Source organism: Strigops habroptila, chromosome 8, assembly GCF_004027225.2.
Source record: "Strigops habroptila isolate Jane chromosome 8, bStrHab1.2.pri, whole genome shotgun sequence".
Classification (NCBI taxonomy): Eukaryota; Metazoa; Chordata; class Aves; order Psittaciformes; family Psittacidae; genus Strigops; species Strigops habroptila.
This window is the reverse complement of record NC_044284.2, coordinates 28,945,081-28,965,271: the sequence shown is the minus strand read 5'-3', so window position 1 is coordinate 28,965,271 and position 20,191 is coordinate 28,945,081. Positions and strand designations below refer to the sequence as shown.

General features: G+C 37.8%; 1 protein-coding gene across 13 annotated transcripts in view; it reads left to right on the top strand.

The window, feature by feature from the left end:
- Positions 1-582: 582 nt before the first annotated feature.
- The window catches only part of ZBBX (zinc finger B-box domain containing), a 61,802-nt gene continuing 42,193 nt past the window's right edge, over positions 583-20,191 (top strand). For 3 of the 13 annotated variants that reach the window (XM_030495564.1, XM_030495557.1, XM_030495556.1), the window contains exons 1-14: positions 879-1,035; positions 4,145-4,232; positions 4,815-4,928; positions 6,490-6,583; positions 8,869-8,917; positions 9,033-9,142; positions 15,047-15,214; positions 15,699-15,873; positions 16,751-16,871; positions 17,165-17,301; positions 17,535-17,638; positions 18,023-18,129; positions 19,091-19,122; positions 20,139-20,180. In XM_030495564.1, coding sequence (XP_030351424.1) covers positions 909-1,035; positions 4,145-4,232; positions 4,815-4,928; positions 6,490-6,583; positions 8,869-8,917; positions 9,033-9,142; positions 15,047-15,214; positions 15,699-15,873; positions 16,751-16,871; positions 17,165-17,301; positions 17,535-17,638; positions 18,023-18,129; positions 19,091-19,122; positions 20,139-20,180 — 1,468 coding nt within the window. In that variant the 5' untranslated portion in view covers positions 879-908. Of the gene's footprint in view, positions 774-875; positions 1,036-4,144; positions 4,233-4,814; positions 4,929-6,489; positions 6,584-8,868; positions 8,918-9,032; positions 9,143-15,046; positions 15,215-15,698; positions 15,874-16,750; positions 16,872-17,164; positions 17,302-17,534; positions 17,639-18,022; positions 18,130-19,090; positions 19,123-20,138; positions 20,181-20,191 lie in introns of those variants that run through there. The other 10 variants (XR_003992751.1, XR_003992750.1, XM_030495562.1 and 7 more) reach the window with 9 other exon arrangements.

Genomic DNA, 20,191 nt, shown 5'->3' with positions numbered 1-20,191 from the left:
GTGAAAACACCAGACATGTACTTTTGTTTCTCACTGCAGAAAAGCCTTTGCAGTTATCGTGGGGAAAAAAAGTGGAGAAAGTACACCTTGAAAACTGACAAGTCAGGGGGTAGACGTCCTGTAAATGCATTGGTGTACCACAGGATTTTTGGAGGGTGTCGTTCTTGCCCTGTGGCCCGACGGCTGTTGATGGTGTGTGTACCAGCAACAGAACCGGTTCCACGTGATGCAAAGGGAGTTTGAGGGTCAGCTTTAAAGCCAGTGAATGAAAAATTGAGAGGCCCAGCCAGCTGTAGGGAGCAGGAGTGAGGAGGGTCTGCCTTTGCTCCTCTCCAGCAATGGCTGGAGTGTGGGGCTCTTGGGCCACCCATGGGGATGTCTGCCGGGTTGGAGCCTGTGGGGCAGCCCTTGGCCTGGACACCTGCGCCTCACAGGCGGCTGTGCTGGCTTGGGGTTTGAATTCACCTAAATGCGCCCATGGCGCCTTACAGGCACCCGCAGAGGAGCCGGAGCGCAACAGGCTGCCCCTGCCCCAGCTCGGCTGGGCAGGACGGGGCCGCACCCCCGGCGGAAGGCGGAGGCCTCTCCCCCCGCCCCACGGACTCGTCTCTCGCCACGTCCCAGCCGTGCAGCGTCTAATGGACTCTCCTTCAACCCGCGCTGCCATGGGAACGGCGCACGGTGGTGGCTATGCGCGCGGGGCGGCGCGGGCGGCGGCAGCGGTGAGGACGGGGGCCGGGAGTAACACCAGACCGCACCGGTCCCCGGCGGCGGTGAGCCTGGGAGCGAGCCCTCGCCGGCAGCCGGGGGGACGCCGGGTCCGGTGGGACCCGGGGGCGGAGGCCCAAGGCTGTGTCGGGGCCGGGGTGGCGCGGCTACGGCCCATCGAGCCGCTGGGGGTTCCCCTCATGGGCGAAGGGTCCCGCCCGGGGGTTGGCGCCCGCCACGAGGCCGGTGCCGAAGGGCCGAGAGAGTATTTGGGAGCAGGTGGGAGTGCCCCAAACCCTGCCCTCACCACGCACCCTTACAGCATGAGTTTGTATTCATCTTCTGTACTTTTCTCTTTATCGTCCCTCCCCCCGTCCTTACGTCTTTCTGGTTTTAGGTTACAGTTCTGGGCAGTTTCCTTCTTCCCCGTCTTTTCTTACCTTCTATCAGTCTTCCAAAAAAACCAGAGCCATCGGTAGCGAACAAACAAAAAGCCCATTGCTTTGACATGAGGGTTTTGTTTTGTTTTGTTTTGTTTTGTTTTGTTTTGTTTTTTGGTTTTTTTTTTTTTTTTTTTCCGTCTTGGCTTGGGCATTGCTCTGTGTTTGCCTAAAGCTGTCTTCTGGTTGAAATCTGTGAGCCTTGCTTAGCAGAGATCAGAGTTTGATAGAAGCATTAAAGGCAAGTACTGACTTTGCTCCATTTATTCATCCGTTCTTATCACCACCTGCTTCTTCACTGGTTTTGCCTACTTCTGGGCAAATGCAGGAGTTCACAGGGCAATTGCTGTAGTTATACAGTGTGGCTGATACAGCATTTATCTCATGAAACATATTTGGTAATGTGATTTTTTTTTTTTTTTAGGGTTTTTTTTTGTAGATTGCATGAAGAGACAGAGACTAATATGTTACTCCTTTCTGTTTGAAGTTACTTAAAATATAATTGACATCACAGTTCTTGCTTAAACTGGTAGAAACAGGTGTTGACTTGTCAGAGTCATTGGGACAATACATCTTTCTAATGTGTGACAAAATTGTCAAGTATGGGAAAACAACTTATGGAAAGTATCATTTAGCTGGTTTAATCTGCTTTTCATGATCTTACTTTATGTCTGTGGTATGGTACTAAACATAGAAAAGGATGTTTTGTTTAAAAATAAGAAGTGAAGTTAGAAATGGTTGATGTCATGGGTAAAGGGGCATGGAGAATAAGAGTCTATCCTGAGAGAGTGAGATTACATTAGTACACCTGACTGCTGGATTTAGGCTAGCTATTAGGAGCAGATTTACAGGGCAAGCAAAGTTTGTGTCCTTTTTTGGTTTTTTAATGTCACTTTTTAAATTATTATTACTTATTTATTTTGTAATTGGTGAAACGTTAAACGTTTGGAAAGACCAGAAGTCTCAGTCTCAGATGATGTAATTAATAGCAAATGGGTGGACAGCAGTGAGAGACAACTTCTTTGTTACATTGAGAATTCTTCAAAGAAAATAGTTTGGTTTGAATTACTGGTAAATGGGTAGGAGTCAGTCTGGTGTGAAATCTGTGTGCCTGCTTATGACAATTGTATGTGAGCTAGTACATACATGGTAGTATCTCTTTGGATTTTATGGGTTTATTGATGTGAGAAAGCTGTTGGAATTTAGACTTCTCTAGTTCAACTCCTGTAGTTTGAAATAAACTGCATCATCTGTCTTTAAGTTATAAAGCTGTCTTTAAACTGATTAGGAAGAAATTTGAGCTAGGCTAAGAGAGAAGGTATATGGAATTTGTGTTCATTTGGCAATGCAGGCTTTAAAATTGACTTCAGTTTTAGTTAGCTGAAACACCAATTCTTGTTTTGTTCAGTTGCACTGTATATCCATTAGCAGCACTGACGTGTCTGCTAGAGTAATGGAATTTGAGTACTGGGGTGTGTAGAAGAGCAGGCAGAAAAGATGTGGATAGTTAATGCTTTATTTATGTTGATGAGTTGCTTTGCCTCACTGGAACGTTGTCTTTTGTATTAGAAAGAGAAAGTGGAATCATTAAAAAAAAAGCACAAAGGAAAAGGAAACTCTTGTCTATATTTAACTAACAAGTCTGTTTTCAAATATACAGTTTGTTTCTGAGGAGTTTGGGTTTGCTACAGTAGTCGTTGCCATTGGTGGACTTCCGTGGCAGTCCCAACAGCCCATGGGGCTTCCGTGGCAGTCCCTCATGGGGAATTAAGGATGTCCTATAACAGAAGTGTTCATATTTCCTTGAATGGGATGTATTTAATTTTGAATGTTTAACACCTCAGTGTTTAGTCTAGTGCTTAATGCCTGTTTTTACAAAAAAAGTAGGGTGATGTTCTAATAGCTATTAAATTAATGTATTTTGTTTTTCCCAGAACAATTCAGGTTTTAGATTGCCATCTCTCTGTCTATAGCCCCTAATATCTATAATTTGACACTTTTTTTCCCATCCAGTATTACTGTATTCCTTAATCTTTATAGAAGATTGTTTTATCTCTGATACTATCACACTTTTAAGTTATCTCTTTAAATATTTGCTTCCAGTGGAATAGGTTAAAGTTTGTTTAAAAAAAAACCAAACAAAAAACATGTATATGAATTAACTTGTACCCCTACTTGAGCTTGGTGATCTGGCTTCTGTCATTTACCTCTGTTTTTACTATTAAGTAGTCTTTGGGCTACATTGAAACCATATCTTATCCCTGCCTGTCTACATGCACTAGTCCTGCTAGCACGCCTTCACCAATAGAAGAACCTTCTTCTATTAAAAATTAATAGAACCTTAGTTTGTCTTAAGATGTGATAAAAGAATAATTGTTTTGAAATTGCAAGAAAGAATGGAGTGCTTGGCTTTTCAGGCACAGTAAGAAACATGTTTTGTTTCTATGCTGTATGAACTTGCTTGTTGGAAGAGCATTTAACAAACTGGGGAAAAAAATTGTCTTTAAAATACTGCTGTCTTGGAGTTTTGAGAGTAGGGAATAACTGTGCTCTGCAAGTAACCATATTCTTTTATATCAGTTTGTATATGACACAAGGCACTTATCTTTCCAGATCAGTAGAGATGGTTTGACTACACAGCCATTGATAAAATTTTCTCCTTCTCTGTGCTTTCTGTGGATCTGGTTCAAGGAAGCCACATTTTATTTAATATTAAACTGCTTTCATTGAACTTTAGGGAATTGCCCAAATTAAACAGACAAGTAAATCTTTCCCCGGGTATCATAAATGTAATAAAAAGTTTTTCTTTCAGTTAAATTTAATTTAAAGTTGCTCTAGAATTTTTATTGGTGCTTCATATAAACAAGTTTTGTGCTCGGTTTCTCTCCTATACACTATTTTTGGATTTGTAACAAGTTTTTATTGTTTTAATTTAAATTGAATTCCCATTTCAACAGACTGCTAACTATAGCTCATTGAAATTTTCTTTTTTTTAGAAGAGGTTATAGTGGTTATCATGAACGTCAATGATTTTGTAATACTCCCAGGCTCAAAACCTGGAACCTCAGTGAGATTAAAAGCAAAGTAAGTGCATTTTATCTAATTGTGGTAGAGATATTTTTTCATAATTTTTTATAAGTTTTAATACAACATTACTTAGAAGAGCTTATTTGTGTAAGAGCAAGAAGAATAATTCTTTTCTAGAATTTTCCCTTTTATCCTTAAACCTTTCTTTTCTTAGGCTTTAATGTACTTTCTGAGTAAGTTATAGGCCTTATAACTCTGTATATCTAACATATATATTTGAAAACAAGCAATACTAAAGAATTCACTGGGATAGTTAATTTTAATATAAAGACACAAACGTTTCCAAATATAGACACAATTGTTATATTGGCTACTCTAAAGCTTATCTTGGAGTAGCCATATCACTGTCAGCATACTCCTCTGCGATGAGGTAATCTTGGGTCCACTTGACCTGCCCTAAATTTTCCAGAACTGTTTTCAGTCTTGCTGGGAGATAAAAGGGTGATGTGCCTTTAATGACAAGTTTTTCATCTTTTTTTTTTTTTTTTTTTTTCTTTTTTTATACTTTAAACTTCTTCAGGTACCTTACAGTCTTCCATGTAATTTCTAATGAATATTTTACTACTTTATCTCCTCCAGAACTGTTAGAGAATTGCAGTTGGAGAAAGCGCATTTAGAAATGGAAAATGAAGAGATGGAGAAGAAATTACAGCAACTACAGTCAAACATGAACAGAGAAAAAGAAGAGAGAAAGTAGGTTAAGTTTCTATTTCAAAAAAAAGAGTCCAATAAGATGCTCCCTCTACACCTTGGAGGAAAGTTTGGAATTCACAGTAGCGTTTAGTCTTCTCTCTTCAATTCTTCTTCCCAATGATAAACTTGCTTTGATAAACTATGGCTTTCTTATTTTTAAACTTCCATGTGAAAATTTTATTTATTTATTTATTCAGAAGTAAACTAACAAATTCTTCCTGGTAGGGATATTCTTTCAGCAGCATTTTTCTCATTTGTTCCCTCTTTTCCCTTTTTCCACTGTCTGATGGGATTTGTCACCTTAGTTTTAAAGCAGGAGAAAGAAAGTAGTTTCACTTGTGCTATTTCAGTGTTATTTCTGAAGTTTCTAAAGAGGATGCTGTTCTTAATATTGCTTTGGTCTGGTTTTGCATGCATCTGTGTAGCTTCTCAGAAAGATACTTTCTGTATGATGGAAAACATGGCTTGGAAAGTAAGCATAATGTAATCAATCAAGTGCTAGGGTCGGAGTTCAAATCTCTCAGCTCTGTTGCTGGCTCCCTCTGAATGTTAGCAAATCTCTGCAACATCTGCTTCCATTTCTTTGTATTTCTGCCTGACATACTTTGTCACTGGAGATATGAGTAGTGCCTTGGATACTTTGGTGCCTTAGTCTTGGTAATGCTAAGGGCTTGCTGTTTGCAGCTTGGTAAAATTTTGCTTGAGCTGTTGGGGTAGTGTTTTCCAGGTGCTCTGTGGCACTTTTCCCCCCATATTGTTCTTATGCAGTAGTTCTTACATTGTTCTCATAGCCTTGTTGTGCCTGCAAACCCCGGTAGCGTTATGGTGAGTTAAAATGACAGGAATCAATGGCATTTGCACCACTGGTGGAAAGATCATCCCTCTTCCTTCCTACATGTTTTCCGTACCTTTTGTTATCTATGCTTTAGTTTGTTTTACTCTGTGTTTGGTTTTCTGTAAAACAAAGTAGACAGTCATTTGAATACTTGCTCAATATTATGCAATAACGTATTATGCAGTGTGCTAAAGTTGAAAATCACTGCTTTATGTCCCTTAGTCTTAAATTCTTCCCCACTACCTTCCATGTTTGTCAAAGTAGTTAATATCTAAACTGATATTCACTGAAATCTTAATTTCAGTGAATTAAAGTGTGTGTTCTTGGCCTATTAGAAGATGTTGCATTTTAATTGTGCTGGATGAATGCCCTAGAGTAAATGGGGACAATGAAGACTTATCTAAAGTGTACTTGTGTTACTTTTTTATTCTTCTAAAACCAATCTTAGAGAATTGATGGGGTTTTCTTATATTTAAAAGTTTAGACCAATTTGATGGTCTCAGTACTTTCTTACATGTGTGATATATTTACTACTATTAAAGTAGATGTGAAGCAGGTTTCAATGGAAAGAAGATGTTTGTGATTTGAGGAATTAATGATCCTGTATACAAGTAGTTAATTTTTGTGATGTGCTGTTTTTATTTAAGAACATGAAGGAAAACCTTTATGCTTCTGTTGCTTATAGAAGATGTAATTTGTAAGTTCTTTCTTGCTCTTGGTTCGTAGGACATCAAGTGCTTACCATTGGAAATCTGGACGGGCAGGACTAGTGACCACCCAAGCCCGAGTTTTGTCAAGAAGCAAAGGAAACAATAATAAGGTAGTAAACTATCAGTATAATTGCAGATAAAACTATTTGAAAAAGAAGCTTTAGAACTAGATTTATGCTATGGGACACGGGAATTTTAAATACTGTAAAAATAAAAGGTTAAGCACCTTCTGAGTAAAATTTCTGATTGTTTATTCTTCCATGCTAAGCTTATGGTTCCCTTTGAGCTGGAAGAACATCACATTCTGTCTGGTGATACATTGTTTTTTTTAATTGCAATAGATAGCTAATTATAATTGCTTCTATGGATTTAATATTGTAAGAGCCTAATTTGGTAGTGATACATGTCATCAGGAGCCTGTCTTTCCAATGTCTGATGTCCATTGCGAATCTGAAATACAAGGCTTCACATGCAGTTTTGAGCTCAAGTTCTCTATCTTCATAGATAAATGCTATAAGTAAGGCACACAACATTAAAACATACTACTGTTAAAGGTATTCTTTAATTCAGTCAACACATAATGGTTCACAGTAGAACTCCCATATGACTCTGGTTCATTCTCTTCCCCTTCTTCCTCCTTACTTCTGCATGTCCTATAATCTTTATTATGATGCTTCCGGATTTCTTTCAGTAAGTGCAGAACGAGACTGAGACCCTACATTCATCCCCTGAGGACTGATGCTAGTTGGTCAAGTGTGGGTTAAACAGATCTTTGAAGCATTTTCTTGGGTGACAGCTGGACTAAATCCATTCTCTTGGACTGTGACTGAATGCTTCTGAGTGTTTTAAAATGTGGATTAGGCTTATCAATTGACTCCTGTTCTATAACGTCCTTGCTCAGACCTAAAAGGAGGGATGCAGAACCTCCCTGCTAAATCATTGCAAAAATTGTTTTCTTTTTAATATGTGCACAATGGGGTATTTTCCCCTCATTTCTTTTTGGAAATAACTAGGGCAATTTTGCTCAAACTCTCAAAAATTACTAAGAATAAGGCAGGTGTATAGGAATGGTGAAAGTTAGTCGAATTTGTAAGTAGTTGCAGTTTGGACCTTGTAGGGAGTGTTATCACTTCCAACTGTAATAACCTAGTCTTATATTTCATTCTCTGGTGAAAGGAATTCATTATTTTAATAGCTTAGGCTTTTGTCCTTGAGGCTTTATACATCATGGAAGCAAGCATTAGGTGTATCTATGTTCATGAGTGCTGTTAAAATACCAATTGCGATAACAGAGCTTATGTTCTTTAGTTGTGCCATGAATTAGGATGAAAAAATCTGTAGGGGATCCCCAAATCCAAACTAATTCAACTTAGAGATACTTCTTTCCTTTGACAGACGTTGATGTGTGTGGAGGGGCATACAAATTGGACTGAGTGGGACATAAAAAGAGAGTTTTTATCTTACAATTTTTTTTTTTCCTGGAACCCACACTATGTATGCTATGTTGAAATGAGAGCTCTTAATTAAGAGAGGCCGTTTGAAACTAGCTGAATAAAGCTTATATAAGTCTGAAGAGAAAAACAGACAGTGATGACTTCAGACTAAGCAGTCACAGTTGCTATTTGAAGTCTTTTGAAGCAGCAGCAGTGGTTTGGTGTGAAGGTCTTTGCAGCCAACACTCTCAATTTCAATAAAATTGCTTGCTTTCCTGTGAGCAGAAGAGAGGATCAGAACAAAAAGGTTTCCTTTTAACCCACCTCTTCCCTTTCTTTGAGAGAAGTAACTCAGAGCTGTTACTACTTCAAAGACTTCAGATTTCAGCTGCGTTGGCTAAGGAGATGACGTGTGGGGCAGAATTCTCAAAAGGGCAAAATTAAAATGCCTGCAGATGAATAAGAGGTGGTGGGATGTAAGTGAGTATGTAGTATGGACTCTGCTGGCAAAAAATGAGGAGCAAAAATGTTGAAAATTATTAATTTTATATTTAGTATTAATTTTAGTATTACTGGGGTGCTAGATCATGGAAGGGTAATGGGGAGAAGCAGGAGAAAAACAAACTAACACCTCCCCTATAGGCGTAGGTATAGGTAGGTATATGTGTAAATCATATGGGCAGTAGACTTCACTGGTTGACATTTGAGATTAAGTCACTGCGGTTGTGAATGTTCTGTAGGTCTACGTGAGTGGAAAACACTTGGTGCATGCCTGGCTGTATAAGCAAGGATGATAACATTTCATGAACGGGGAGGAAAGCTGGTCACAGGCTTAATAGCAGCCATGAGCTATAAGTAGAGCTGTTTTCCTAGGAGCAGTAGCATTTTAATTCTATAGAAGTTACACTTTTGCTCATTTTCATTAGCACCTTAGATATATATGTAAATATTCTTCTGTATAGGTTTCTTCAGGAAAAGTGAAGTGGCAAATTCTCAAAGAACAGATCCAAGGTAAAGACATCTTTCTTAACTAATTAAAACCTCACCAACTCCTGGTGGAGTCTGGTTCTTAAACAATAAAGGAATTAGAGACTGGAATATGGGGTTGCTTTGTTTGTTTTTCCAGAGCCAGTGAAAGAACCATTGAAGTGTGAAATGGCAAGTGCTGCAGCTCATAAAAAATCTGAAGCGAAGGGGATGGCACATGGACCATGTGAAATTAAGAGTGCCCTGCTGGTAAGTAAATGGTTTAAAAATTAGTCTATAGCAACAGAATATAATGTGTGTATATATAGTAGCTTTGTAGCAATATCTAGACACATGTATTTTATCTAGGATAATATGTTGTAAAATTAATTACCTTGGGTTTGTCCAGGCTGTAAGCTGTGTGTGGTCTGTACAGACAAGCTCTTTGACTTGTAATTCACTGCCAGGCTCCTTCATGAAGAGAAGGAAAATGGAAATACATTCGTGCATCCCTAAAACACTTTTTGTACATCAGCTTTTCTTGTGCAATGCAATGCTGTGGTAGTCTGTGGAAGGTGGTATACTAGCTGCCTCTGCCCTTTCCGTAACAAGGAATCATTTTGATGGCAGTATTGCTACTTTGAAATGATCAAATCAAGGAGTTCACTTGAATTTGTAGCCTTAGTGGTTTTTTGGTGAAGATTTTTTTAAAATGCCTTAGTCTGGCAGTTTGTTCTGCTGGGAAAAATGAGTTCTCTGAGATGGTCAGCTTGAGGTGCCATAGTGACTGTTGCATGTGAAACAACTTAAAAAGTGGGAAAAATTACTTGAATATTTGAGATTAATTTGATCCTCCTTTATTTAAATATCTTATCTTTCTGGAATTGAAATCATGATAGTAGTTTTCCCCATGTTTCCCAAAATAAGTGGTGATATCCACTTGAATTCTGGGATTTCTTTCTGTGATAACTACTTCGTGTGTGTAAGGTAAAGGGAGGTTTTATATGCTGATCTACCTGAATGGCAAGGAAACAGATTAAATGATTCTGTTATCAGAAGTGTTACCAGTTCTTTCACAGGGAGTTTTTTCTAAGATGTATTTTTATTAATTTGCCCAGTGTGGTAATGTAATCGAAGACAACTCATCTCTTACTTAACTAAAGGACACTACCATATGATTAAAATAAGATGTAATGTTGTAGGCAAATAGGGCAAAATTGCGTGGTCTGTGAATATTAATTTTAAATACTTTGCTAAGCACATTTTTAATTCTGATTGCTTTCTGGCTTTGGCTATGTTAGGATAGAAAATTAGTAGTATCAAGTATGAGGTGATTTATATTCAATAAAGAGATCTTGCCTTTTAGCAAGTATAAATAGGAAACCATGCCTCCAAAATGGGATGTAGCCCCATACTATTAGATATGGGAAATAACTTCTGCAAATAGAGTAGATGAATAAGAAAATAACACTTCTGTTCTAATAAAGTAGCTCTTCTCTTATAAAGATGCCCCCTCACCCTGTAACACATGCTGTGTTGTATTTGTATTGCTTTTACGGCAAATAAAAGAAGTTGGAGCTGCTAACACTCCAAGAGGAACCGGTATTTTATTTGTGTGTCTTTAATGGTTTTCCTTAGGAAAGCATGCGTGTGGATTTTAAATTTCGGTTAAGATACTCGGCATCGAAGCCACCGGGATTTCGCTTCCTTTGATTCTTTATTTTCTCGCACTCCCTAATTTCCTTAAAGCTTGCCTAAAAATGAATATACTGGCCCTGAGGTTCAGAACTCGGCGCGACCGGTGGGGCGGCAGCCGCCGAACTCCTGCGGCGACTTTCGCCGCCTGCCCCGGGTGGGTGCGTTCCCAGGAAGCGGCGGGCTGGATCCCTGGAGCCGCAGCCCCGCGGCCCCGCCTGGCCCTCTCGGCCGCAAGGAGCACACCGCGGGCGCTGCCCGGCCGCGCCGCACCGCACCGGCAGGCGGCGCTGCGCCCCCACGGGATGCTGCCGCCGGCCCCGCGGCCCCGGCCGGCCCTGCGCGGCCAGGCCCGGCTTGCTACCACCGGTCGTGGCTGCTCCGTGTCTTGTGGCACGGCTGCTCTTGCACCTGTCCAGTGTTCTGCTCAGCCGCTCAAACGGGCGGGCTGCAAATCGTTACCTTCATGATGAATTCAACTACGATTTGCTTTTTCCTTAATGCCGCCCCTCTCTCTTCCCCCCGCCCATCCCCCCCCCCGCCTTAGTGCTGCTTCAATTCGTGATCCCAGAAAGTATAATAGGTCCTGAACTTGTAAGATTAGGACAACACTGGTGGGTAACAAGGCATTGTTTTCACACTGCTTCGGTTAAAAAGGGGTTACTTTCACAATATAATAGAATGATAGGATGATTTGGGTTGGAAGAGACCTTAAAGACCATCTTGTTCCAACCCCCCTGCCATGGGCAGGAATACCTTCCATTAGACCAGGTTGCTCAATCACATGTGACTTTCTTACTCCGTAGAAAGTTTTTTAGTTAAAAAAAGGAAGAGTTTTCATAGAAGTAAATAGCATAGCTGTTTTATCACAATACTTTCTGATGCCTGCTCCCCACCCGCCCTTCTGTTTACTTGTGCCTTGATGGATTTTATAGTCATGCACACCTCATAGAAAAGTGAGTTAAATTGAACCAATGGTAGTGTTACGTGATTGGAAATATGTAAGAAATTGCTGGGTCAGGAGGTTTTTTACACAGCCTCTTTGAAATACTGTTATTGCTGTGTTTGAGACGTTTCCAGATTGTTGGATTGTTGGATGTCAAACAGTTTAGAAAATGAAGTTTTGTTAAGTACTAAAAATGGCCAGAGGTGTTTGTTCATTAGTCAGACTGTTATATACCCTGGTGAGTATAAATAGCAATCTGTTATGTGTAATTTAAATGTAGTTATAAGGAAGCTTGAAACTTTGAATTTCTACTTACAGTTGTGTCTGTTCTATCAGATGCCGCTTTCAGCATTCCTGAATCTTTCGTACTTGGATTCCTCTCACAAGAAATAAAGTATGATGAAAGTAAAATGTTATATAATACAGTGGAGACCTCAGTTCTGGGTGATTTTATTATGCAATATAGTAATATTCAGCTTCTAACACACAACTTTGTTGCGTATCTGTTTTGGAACAATAAAAATTTAATAGTTTTATAATTAGGGTAGTAAAGTTTCCTACTAGATTTATTGCGTGACACTTAATTGTACCAAACTTAAATTTCTCATACATAATGTTTGATTGCATTTCATAAATGGGTCGTAATAACTCTTTTTTTGGACCAAAGTGTACATGCATTTTGGATTTTCTCTTTAGGGCAAAACCAGTATTTTGTTCTCCAAGGTTATTCCAGATTTGATTTTGCTTAATTCCATGGTTTACTTTTTTTAAATACCTTTTCAAATACATGTTATTTGCTTGTTTTCATTTTCCTTCATTCTTGTGTTAATGATGACTGGTTTATAGTTGGACTTAATGAAAAAGAAGCCATGTCAAGAACTTCTTACGAAAAAATGTTTGCATTCATATTTCATTCATATGATTGTAAATAATCAAAGTTACTTTATTGAGAGAATGCAAGCTAACATAAATATAGAAAAGGTAGATAGTGAATGTAAATCGATTTAACTATTTCAGTTCTACTGTATGAGATTTTCATGAAGGCAAATATTGCTCTCTGATAATGTCACTGGATATGTCATTCTGTTATCCTGCTAGAATTTATTTGATGATCTCATTCTTTCTTCCCAGAAATATGATCCTTTTAATGCAGTAAATTATTAAAGCTGTTGGTCTGATAAATACATCTTGGTAGAAATGATGCTTGCTTATAGTATGTTAGTAGAAAGATTACATCATTTGGTGGAAAACTTCAGGTGAGAATTTAAGGCAGTTACAGAAGGATACACCATCCCATGAGTAACGAAAAAAAGCCAGTGATAAATAATCTGTTGGGGATGATGTGCTATCCTAAGTTATGCAGTGGATATAAAAGTCTTTCCCTGAGCTGTTTTGCATGGATATAAAAATATTTCACCAAACACATCTAAATGAAGACTGTTTAGGTTTTTTTGGTTTTTTTTTTTTTTTTTTTAATAGACTGTAGCAGATCTTTTAAGCCTAGAACTGAAAACTGGGTGGCAGCAGCAGTAAGATAATGATAAATCTTGACATGTGTAATACATTCTCTTTTAGACTTTTTTTTTTTTTAAGGGATAAGCCGCTTATCGCATTTTTGGTGGTAGACAAACTGGATTAAGGTGTTGGAAGTTTATTTGTGGGGATTAGAGGTGATAGAGTGGTTCAGTGGAAGAATATGAGGATTGAAATAGAGAATCATGGAGTGCTGTGATGACTCCATCTGCATCAGGAGGATTCCACTTTGGTTGTCTTGATTCTCTCTGCTTCCCCCTTGTTGTCTTCACTCTTTTCTCCAGTCCTACCCTAAAACTAATTAGAAACTGCCTCTATTAATAAAGGGAACTAGCAAAAGGGTGCAGGAAGCAGAGGGGTGCAAAAAGTGTCTTTTGAATTTGGACTAGAAAAGAGTAGCTGCAATTCCATTTCTTCAAAGGGAGGAAAGGATATTGCAGTTCAAGTGAGGTTCTGCGCTTCTTGATCTAGAGTGAGGGGGAAAGGCTGTTTTTTAGAGAAAATATGCGATAGAAAATTCCAAGGCAGTCAGTATAGTGTGAGAATCCAGAGAAGTGCTTTCTCACTTTCTTGATGGGTCAGGTTGCTTCTGCCTTGGACTCTTCCCTGCCCCCTCCCTTGCTGCTGCTTTGGGAGTAGATGTTTTTGATGCCTAACCGATTGGTTAGGCATTGAAGTAGGAGAAAATTAGTGCTGAGTTAAACTGCTGGGAAGTTTAAGATGAGGCCAGAACAAATAAGCTTTGCAAGTATTTTCTAAAATCAGTTTTGCAATTCTTGCTTAGGTATTTTGAAGCAATTTAGCAAAATCTCGATGAAGATGTTGATGCCCTTTATACAAGTAACACAGTAGGGTGAGCCTTTCAAATACTGGTCTCCTATTTTATACTGTGGGCCAGAGTACTAAAAAGAACTATACATAATGCAAGTATGCTTGCTCAAAGAGAGCAGATGTATTAAACTACACCAACAAAATTATCTCCTTCAGAGGAATGTGACTTCCTCTGTAATGTTAAGATTAATTTCTCTGTGTGGTGGAAAAGAAATCAACACAATTTTTAGCTATGTACTTTTGAGTGCACGTGCCGTAGGAAACAGAATGAGCCAAGGAGAAGGGCAATTTCGCAGAGAAACTCCCCTTTCTCTTTGAATATATGCTTCTGTGATATCCATCACAGCAGCTGCAAAGTCACTGAGTCGATCATAGTGTAGAGTAGGTGGAAAGAAGGAGATGTGAGCACATTCTAGTTTTGCAATGGCTACTTTGACTTGTTCTGTTGCATTTTCTGCCTGTACCTTTCCTGCTTTTGTGCTTTTGTGGAAGGAGTATGTGCCATATTTGAGGATTTTGTAGACAAACGATCTTTCCTTCTGGTCTGCCTCTGCGCATAGGGAGGGGGCATAGGGAGAGAATGAACATAAAATATTTTTTGGTTTTGCTTGTTAATAATTCAGGGGGTGGTAATCAAAACCCTCATGTTACATTTCCACAGTAATTTTCTTTGTTCTGATGAAGGTTGCAAATCAGTAATGTCTCAATCAGTAATGTCCCAACTGTTATTCTCCTTCTCTAGCCAGTTTCAGCCAAACTAATCTAGTTCTTTGTAGTTTGGACTTCCCTGGGCTATTTTTTTGTGTATGAACTGGTATTCCAGTTAGTCCCTTAAATGGACATTTTCCTCTTGTTGACCTCTGCAGATGTGTTTCTGTCTACTGAAAAGGTTCAGTAAGCAGGACTTCGTTAATAAAGTACATAGCTCATAGATTTGTTTAAATGATATGTGCTGCATAAAATGCTTCACCTATTCCGTCAGGTATAGTACCTAATGGAATATTGAATATTTGCTCACACATTTGCACTCTACTGATTACTGAAATTATGGTGTGCTTATGTCATCATCACTCTTCAATATGTGGTTACCTGCCTGCTTTAAATATGCTGTTTGGTGGAATGTTTGAGTATATTTATAAATTAATGGTTTAATAATGGTTCATTAACAGACAGAAGCTGATACGCGTGTTGGAAAATCGGAAGTCGTTGATCACTTCGTCAAGGGAATAAATCTGAATGAATTGAAAATTATTCAAGAGCAAAAGACAGTAAATAGCAAGCATCAGGTCACATCAGACAAGTTTTCATCTCTGTTAGTGTCAGTGGGCAGTGCTGAGGTGCGTACAGGTTAGGGGGGAAAAAATGTTGAAAAAAGTCTTTTTATTGTTTAGGACATCTTGGGTAGAGTGGCCTTAGGCTTTTCCACAGGGTGCCAAGGGGGGATCAGGCTCTCAGACTTGCACAGCCCTTTGATGCATATTCACATCTGTTGATATAATATCCATCCTGTACACAGGATGTGGGTTATCCATGGTTGCTGCTTTCTGCTTACTAAAGGCATTTAAGTTAGATGTTTCTTTAGTGTCTGCTTAGACAAACTTTTTTGGTTTTCTTATTTTGGTTTTGATAGAACATTGCAATTTAATTGTGAGCAAGACCACATGAAAACTGAGGTATCTTAATTACTAGGGTAGATATCATAAGCCCAGAAAACAGGGTGCTGCATTTCCATAGCTGATACTAAAAATATTGTTGCTGTTGTATGTAACTGAGGAGAGTAATAAGAAATGCTGTATTAATTATGTCGTGGAACTGATTCAGGAACTGTCCTCAGCATCAACCTGTACAAGCACTGAATATCACAACAAGGGATTATTACTAAACGGTACATTTAATGAGGAAGAATCTGCAGAGTCTTTTCAGGAAGCTTTGCTTCAATGGAGAAAAGGTAATCGTGATCACAGAGAAAAACTGTGTGCCAGTGGTGTCCTATCAGGTATGATTTTTTTCTGTTTTAATTGCGTTTTAAAACATTAGGAGCCATTTTGGTGAGTTAGCAGATTTTGTGAGGGTAGATGTTCTGTTAGAATAGTAAATGTTTCTTCTTAAGTTTTCTCTCTGTGTTTCTTCATAAATTAACAACAACCTCTGATATTTTTTCTTTTTTTTTTTTTTTTTTTTTTTTAATAACATGCAGATTAGTGTTTCTCTCAATTCCTGTAATGAATTGTGGCACTGGCCAGATTGTTTAGCTTGTGTCCCCAAACTTTTCCATGACTTTTTTTTCTCACATGAGACTTTTACGTGAACTGTAATGTTTAAGCATAAATTCACGGCTTTTAACTGAGACAAGGAATGTGCATAGCTCAGGATTTTGTATGTTGTATCAAAGTACATTTTCTGCTTGCCTTCCACAGGCTCTTAATATTTCTTTGTCCCAGTGAAAAGATGTAATCAGTTGAAGTATGCATGGAAAAATGTGGAAAAAACCTCTTTTCTGATTGGATTTGTGCAAGCTGATCTATTTCCTCTAGTCCCTGGATGGTGCTCGTTCTTCCTCTATTTTTGTACAAAAAGTGTTATACTGATTTTTTTTTTTTTTTTTTTTTTTCTTTGCTTCTTCTTTCCTGTTACATGGTGGGACTTTCATCTGTGGAGTTAGGGATTTCCAATGTGGTAATCTTCCATTATGTGACAAGCTGTAATAAATGAGTTTTTATTGGCTGCCTCTACTGTGTTGTGTAAATGTAATACTGCTGGTCATTTAAATTTTGGAATGATGCAAAAACTTAGCTAGGCATAGACTACTAATATGGCAAGTTTGTAAATCTGAATGGCTGTATACTTTTTTTTTTTTTTAACAATTCTAATAGAATCTGTGGGAGTTTGTGAGGTACAGACCAATCTCACTGTTATGAAGAAACCTATCCAAACTGAATTCAAGAAGGGTGGCCTGAGCTACATGGAGAAACTCTTGCTTAAGAAATACAGAAGGTAATGTTGAAGTTACTGGTACTAATAGAAAGTCAGAAATCCTTAACAGCATTAACAAAAATTCCATTGAAACTTTAAAAATATTAGATATATTATCAAGAATTAAGGTGACTGTATAGAGAGTGCTTTATTTTAATAAGATAACCATTATAACCAGACTTGATGACTTATTATTTCAGAATTAATGCAGTAACTAATGTGGTGTTTTGTTTCTTTTTTAAATGACTGTGGTATTATATGTAAAAAAAAAAAAAAAGACGACTTTTAAAGATTGATTTCTTTTCCTTTTTTAGAGCTCCTGTTGATCAAATTTCTGTTAGTTGCATTAAAGATTTAAGGCCTGTGCTAACACTGAGTGTACATCAGGCTATGACTGGAGGAGGGAGAGAAGGAGATGATGACGATGATGATGATGTCGATGACTTAACAGGTGTAACAGTCTTCTGTTTATTGAATCTAACTGTTAAATACTTTCTTTTGGATTTTTTTTTTTTTCCTATGATTACTGAATAGTTACATACTTTAGCAGTTTCTGCTTAAAGAAAGTAACAATAATGAAAGGAGAATTTTATGGTACTTTATAATAAGTAAAAAGTTTGCATTTCTATAAGTGCATCTTGAACAGAAAAAGATTAAATACATCAAATTAATTATATTTCATAGTTGAAGAGGTGAAGAGATATTGGACATCTGTTGTTAGAAAAGAAGTACCCGACACTGTTCCTGAAAGTGCAGAGTCCTCTTTGAAAATTGAATTCCTTGAAGAAGTAAGTATTTAATAGAGGACTTCACAAACTTTTACGGTGATCTGATGTGATCTTTTTAAATGTTGATCTGTTAAATATTTGAAGTAGGAACAGTTAAATAATTTCTGATTAAAAAAATATTGATGCATTGTTTAGCTTTTCCATACAAATGTGGAAAATTTATCTTTCAGAAGGTTGCCTATATTTTTTTCCTGTTGTGTCGAGGGACCCTTACTACATAGAAAAATAAAATCTTCAGGGTTTTAATCACTTGGGCTAATGTTTTTTTTGTGTGTTTTGGTGTTTCTTTTTTTGTCTTTTTCTTTCGTCGTTTTTTTTTTTCTAATTTTAATCTGTTACTGATTTTTTTTTTTTTTCTTTTTTTTAATATTGTTTTTTAATTAGTCTTATGACAAGGACTTGGAAGAATCATCTAACCTTTTGGTGACAGAAGCTGGGGCTGTGGGCATGAATAAACAAGGAAAAGCTGAACCACTCAAGCAGTGTGGAAGGTATCAGAAATATGGAGATTATTTGGAAGAGAAAAGGGAAGAATCCTATCTTATGATTTAGCTACACTCCTAAGAAACAGGCACTTTTGTTTGCAGACAGTCATACTTCATATGAAAGGGGAGAATCCTTGACTGGAAATTGTAAATTGTTTTAAGGCATGGTTAAGATAGACATCTCATCCTTGGTGCTAGACATAGACTGTGCCAATATCATGACACTTTGTTACTGCTTTCCCTTCCTTTACATTTCTTCCAAGATCCTGTCTGTGACTGCTGTTTTTTGTCCTTGAAAGTTTTCATTTGAATGACCTGATGATTTAATGGCTGGTTTGTAAGACAGTCGGAGAACAGTTTGTCCATTAACAGGCATAGGACTTGCTTACCATTAAAGTTCGTGAATAGTGAGTTTGTGTCTTCAACTTTGTCAGTGATCCAAAAGGTGTATTAGTTGCCTGTAACTAGAGGCTTCACTTTGAAATTTATTTATTTTGTTTGCTTGATCACCCCAATGTTCAACTGTGTAAGATACATTTTTTTATATGTGTACGTCCTGAAAGACAGGTAGAATTTCTCTTTTGTATCGTCTTACCTTGGTGGGAGGAGGGACTAGCATACAGACAAGTCTGTAACTGGTCAGTGCTGTATGCTTTTAAGATACTCTCACTTAACTAATCTTGTCATTCCATGCAAAACTAAGATTCCAAATAATTAATGATACATGTGCAATTCTTCTGATCTCTCAAAATTATTTATGATTGGATGTGATCTGTTTTGTTATATTGTGTTCTTCTGCTCTTTCCCTCTTCCCCTGTCTCAAAGTGGTTCAGCAGTTGCAAATCAGAATGACACAGTACCCACCAGACCTTTTGCCAAGAGAAACTGTAGGCATAATGAGAAGGTTATCTTGCCATTTAACTTCTACAGATGACATACAATATTTTTTCCCTTTTCCTCTTGACAGAAATCCTGTTTCTTCTAAAGAAATTTCTCAAGGTAAATTCTGAAAGTATTTGTACAATATACATAAGTGTATACAATTTCATCATTCTCATATAGGATGTGGTAGTCAACTATCCTGGTTGTCCAGAGGAAAAAAACAAAAAGTCATTAAATTATGTACCATCCCCTGAGCTATGCAGGTCCCTGGACCACAATTTGAGGGCATGTGCAAGCTATTTTGAAAGGATAGGCATCCACTGTGACAGTAACCTCACAGCTGTAAGCTCGTATTTGAGGGAGAGACTGCCCCAATATGAGTTGTATATTGAAAAGAAACCCATTGTAAAGCAGATGAAGTGATTTTACAAACCAGTATATATGTACTGTATTAGATCTAATGTATGGCATGTGTTTTTATGTAGAAAAATGCTTTTAAATATAGATAAGTTGAGAAACTTGTTTTGCATGAAATATGATCATTTGTGTATAAGTATTCCAGTGTTGTTGCATGTCAGTGAAATCACCGTGAAAGTTTGGCAGCTTTATTTTTGGCACTCTTGAGGGGTCCCAAAGTTCTTACCCTATGTGAAATATATTGTCAATTTTTTAATACGAAGAAATGTTAGGATGTAATGGTAATTCATTTCTTATTCTTGCAAGTACCAAGCAATTACTCCAGCACTTCAGGACCTAGAACTTGTTCTCTTTCTGCTGAATTCAAGAAACTGCTTATTTAAGTTTTCAAATATGAAAAAGAAAACAAGGGCTGACTAATGAGATGTGGTTTGTGTGTTTGGTGTTGTGTTTGGTTATGTGTTTGGTCACAGGATAAAAATTGAAATGGCTATGTCTTCTGTAAACAAAGAAAAAGAACTTGCAAAATCATTCACAGCCTGATAGTATGCATTTCAAACCATTACATATACACATAAAGAAATTTTATTAAGATGTTGCAGTTCAAACACTGGCTTTGGTTAGATTATAGCATTCTAAATGTAATAAATTACGTTAGCATGAAGTAGTAGTTGGAAATGTGTTAAGGTTATTATTGAGATCTAATGTTTTCCCAGACAGTGATGTACAGGAACATACGGAACTGGTACTGCTACCTGGTAAGTCTTGC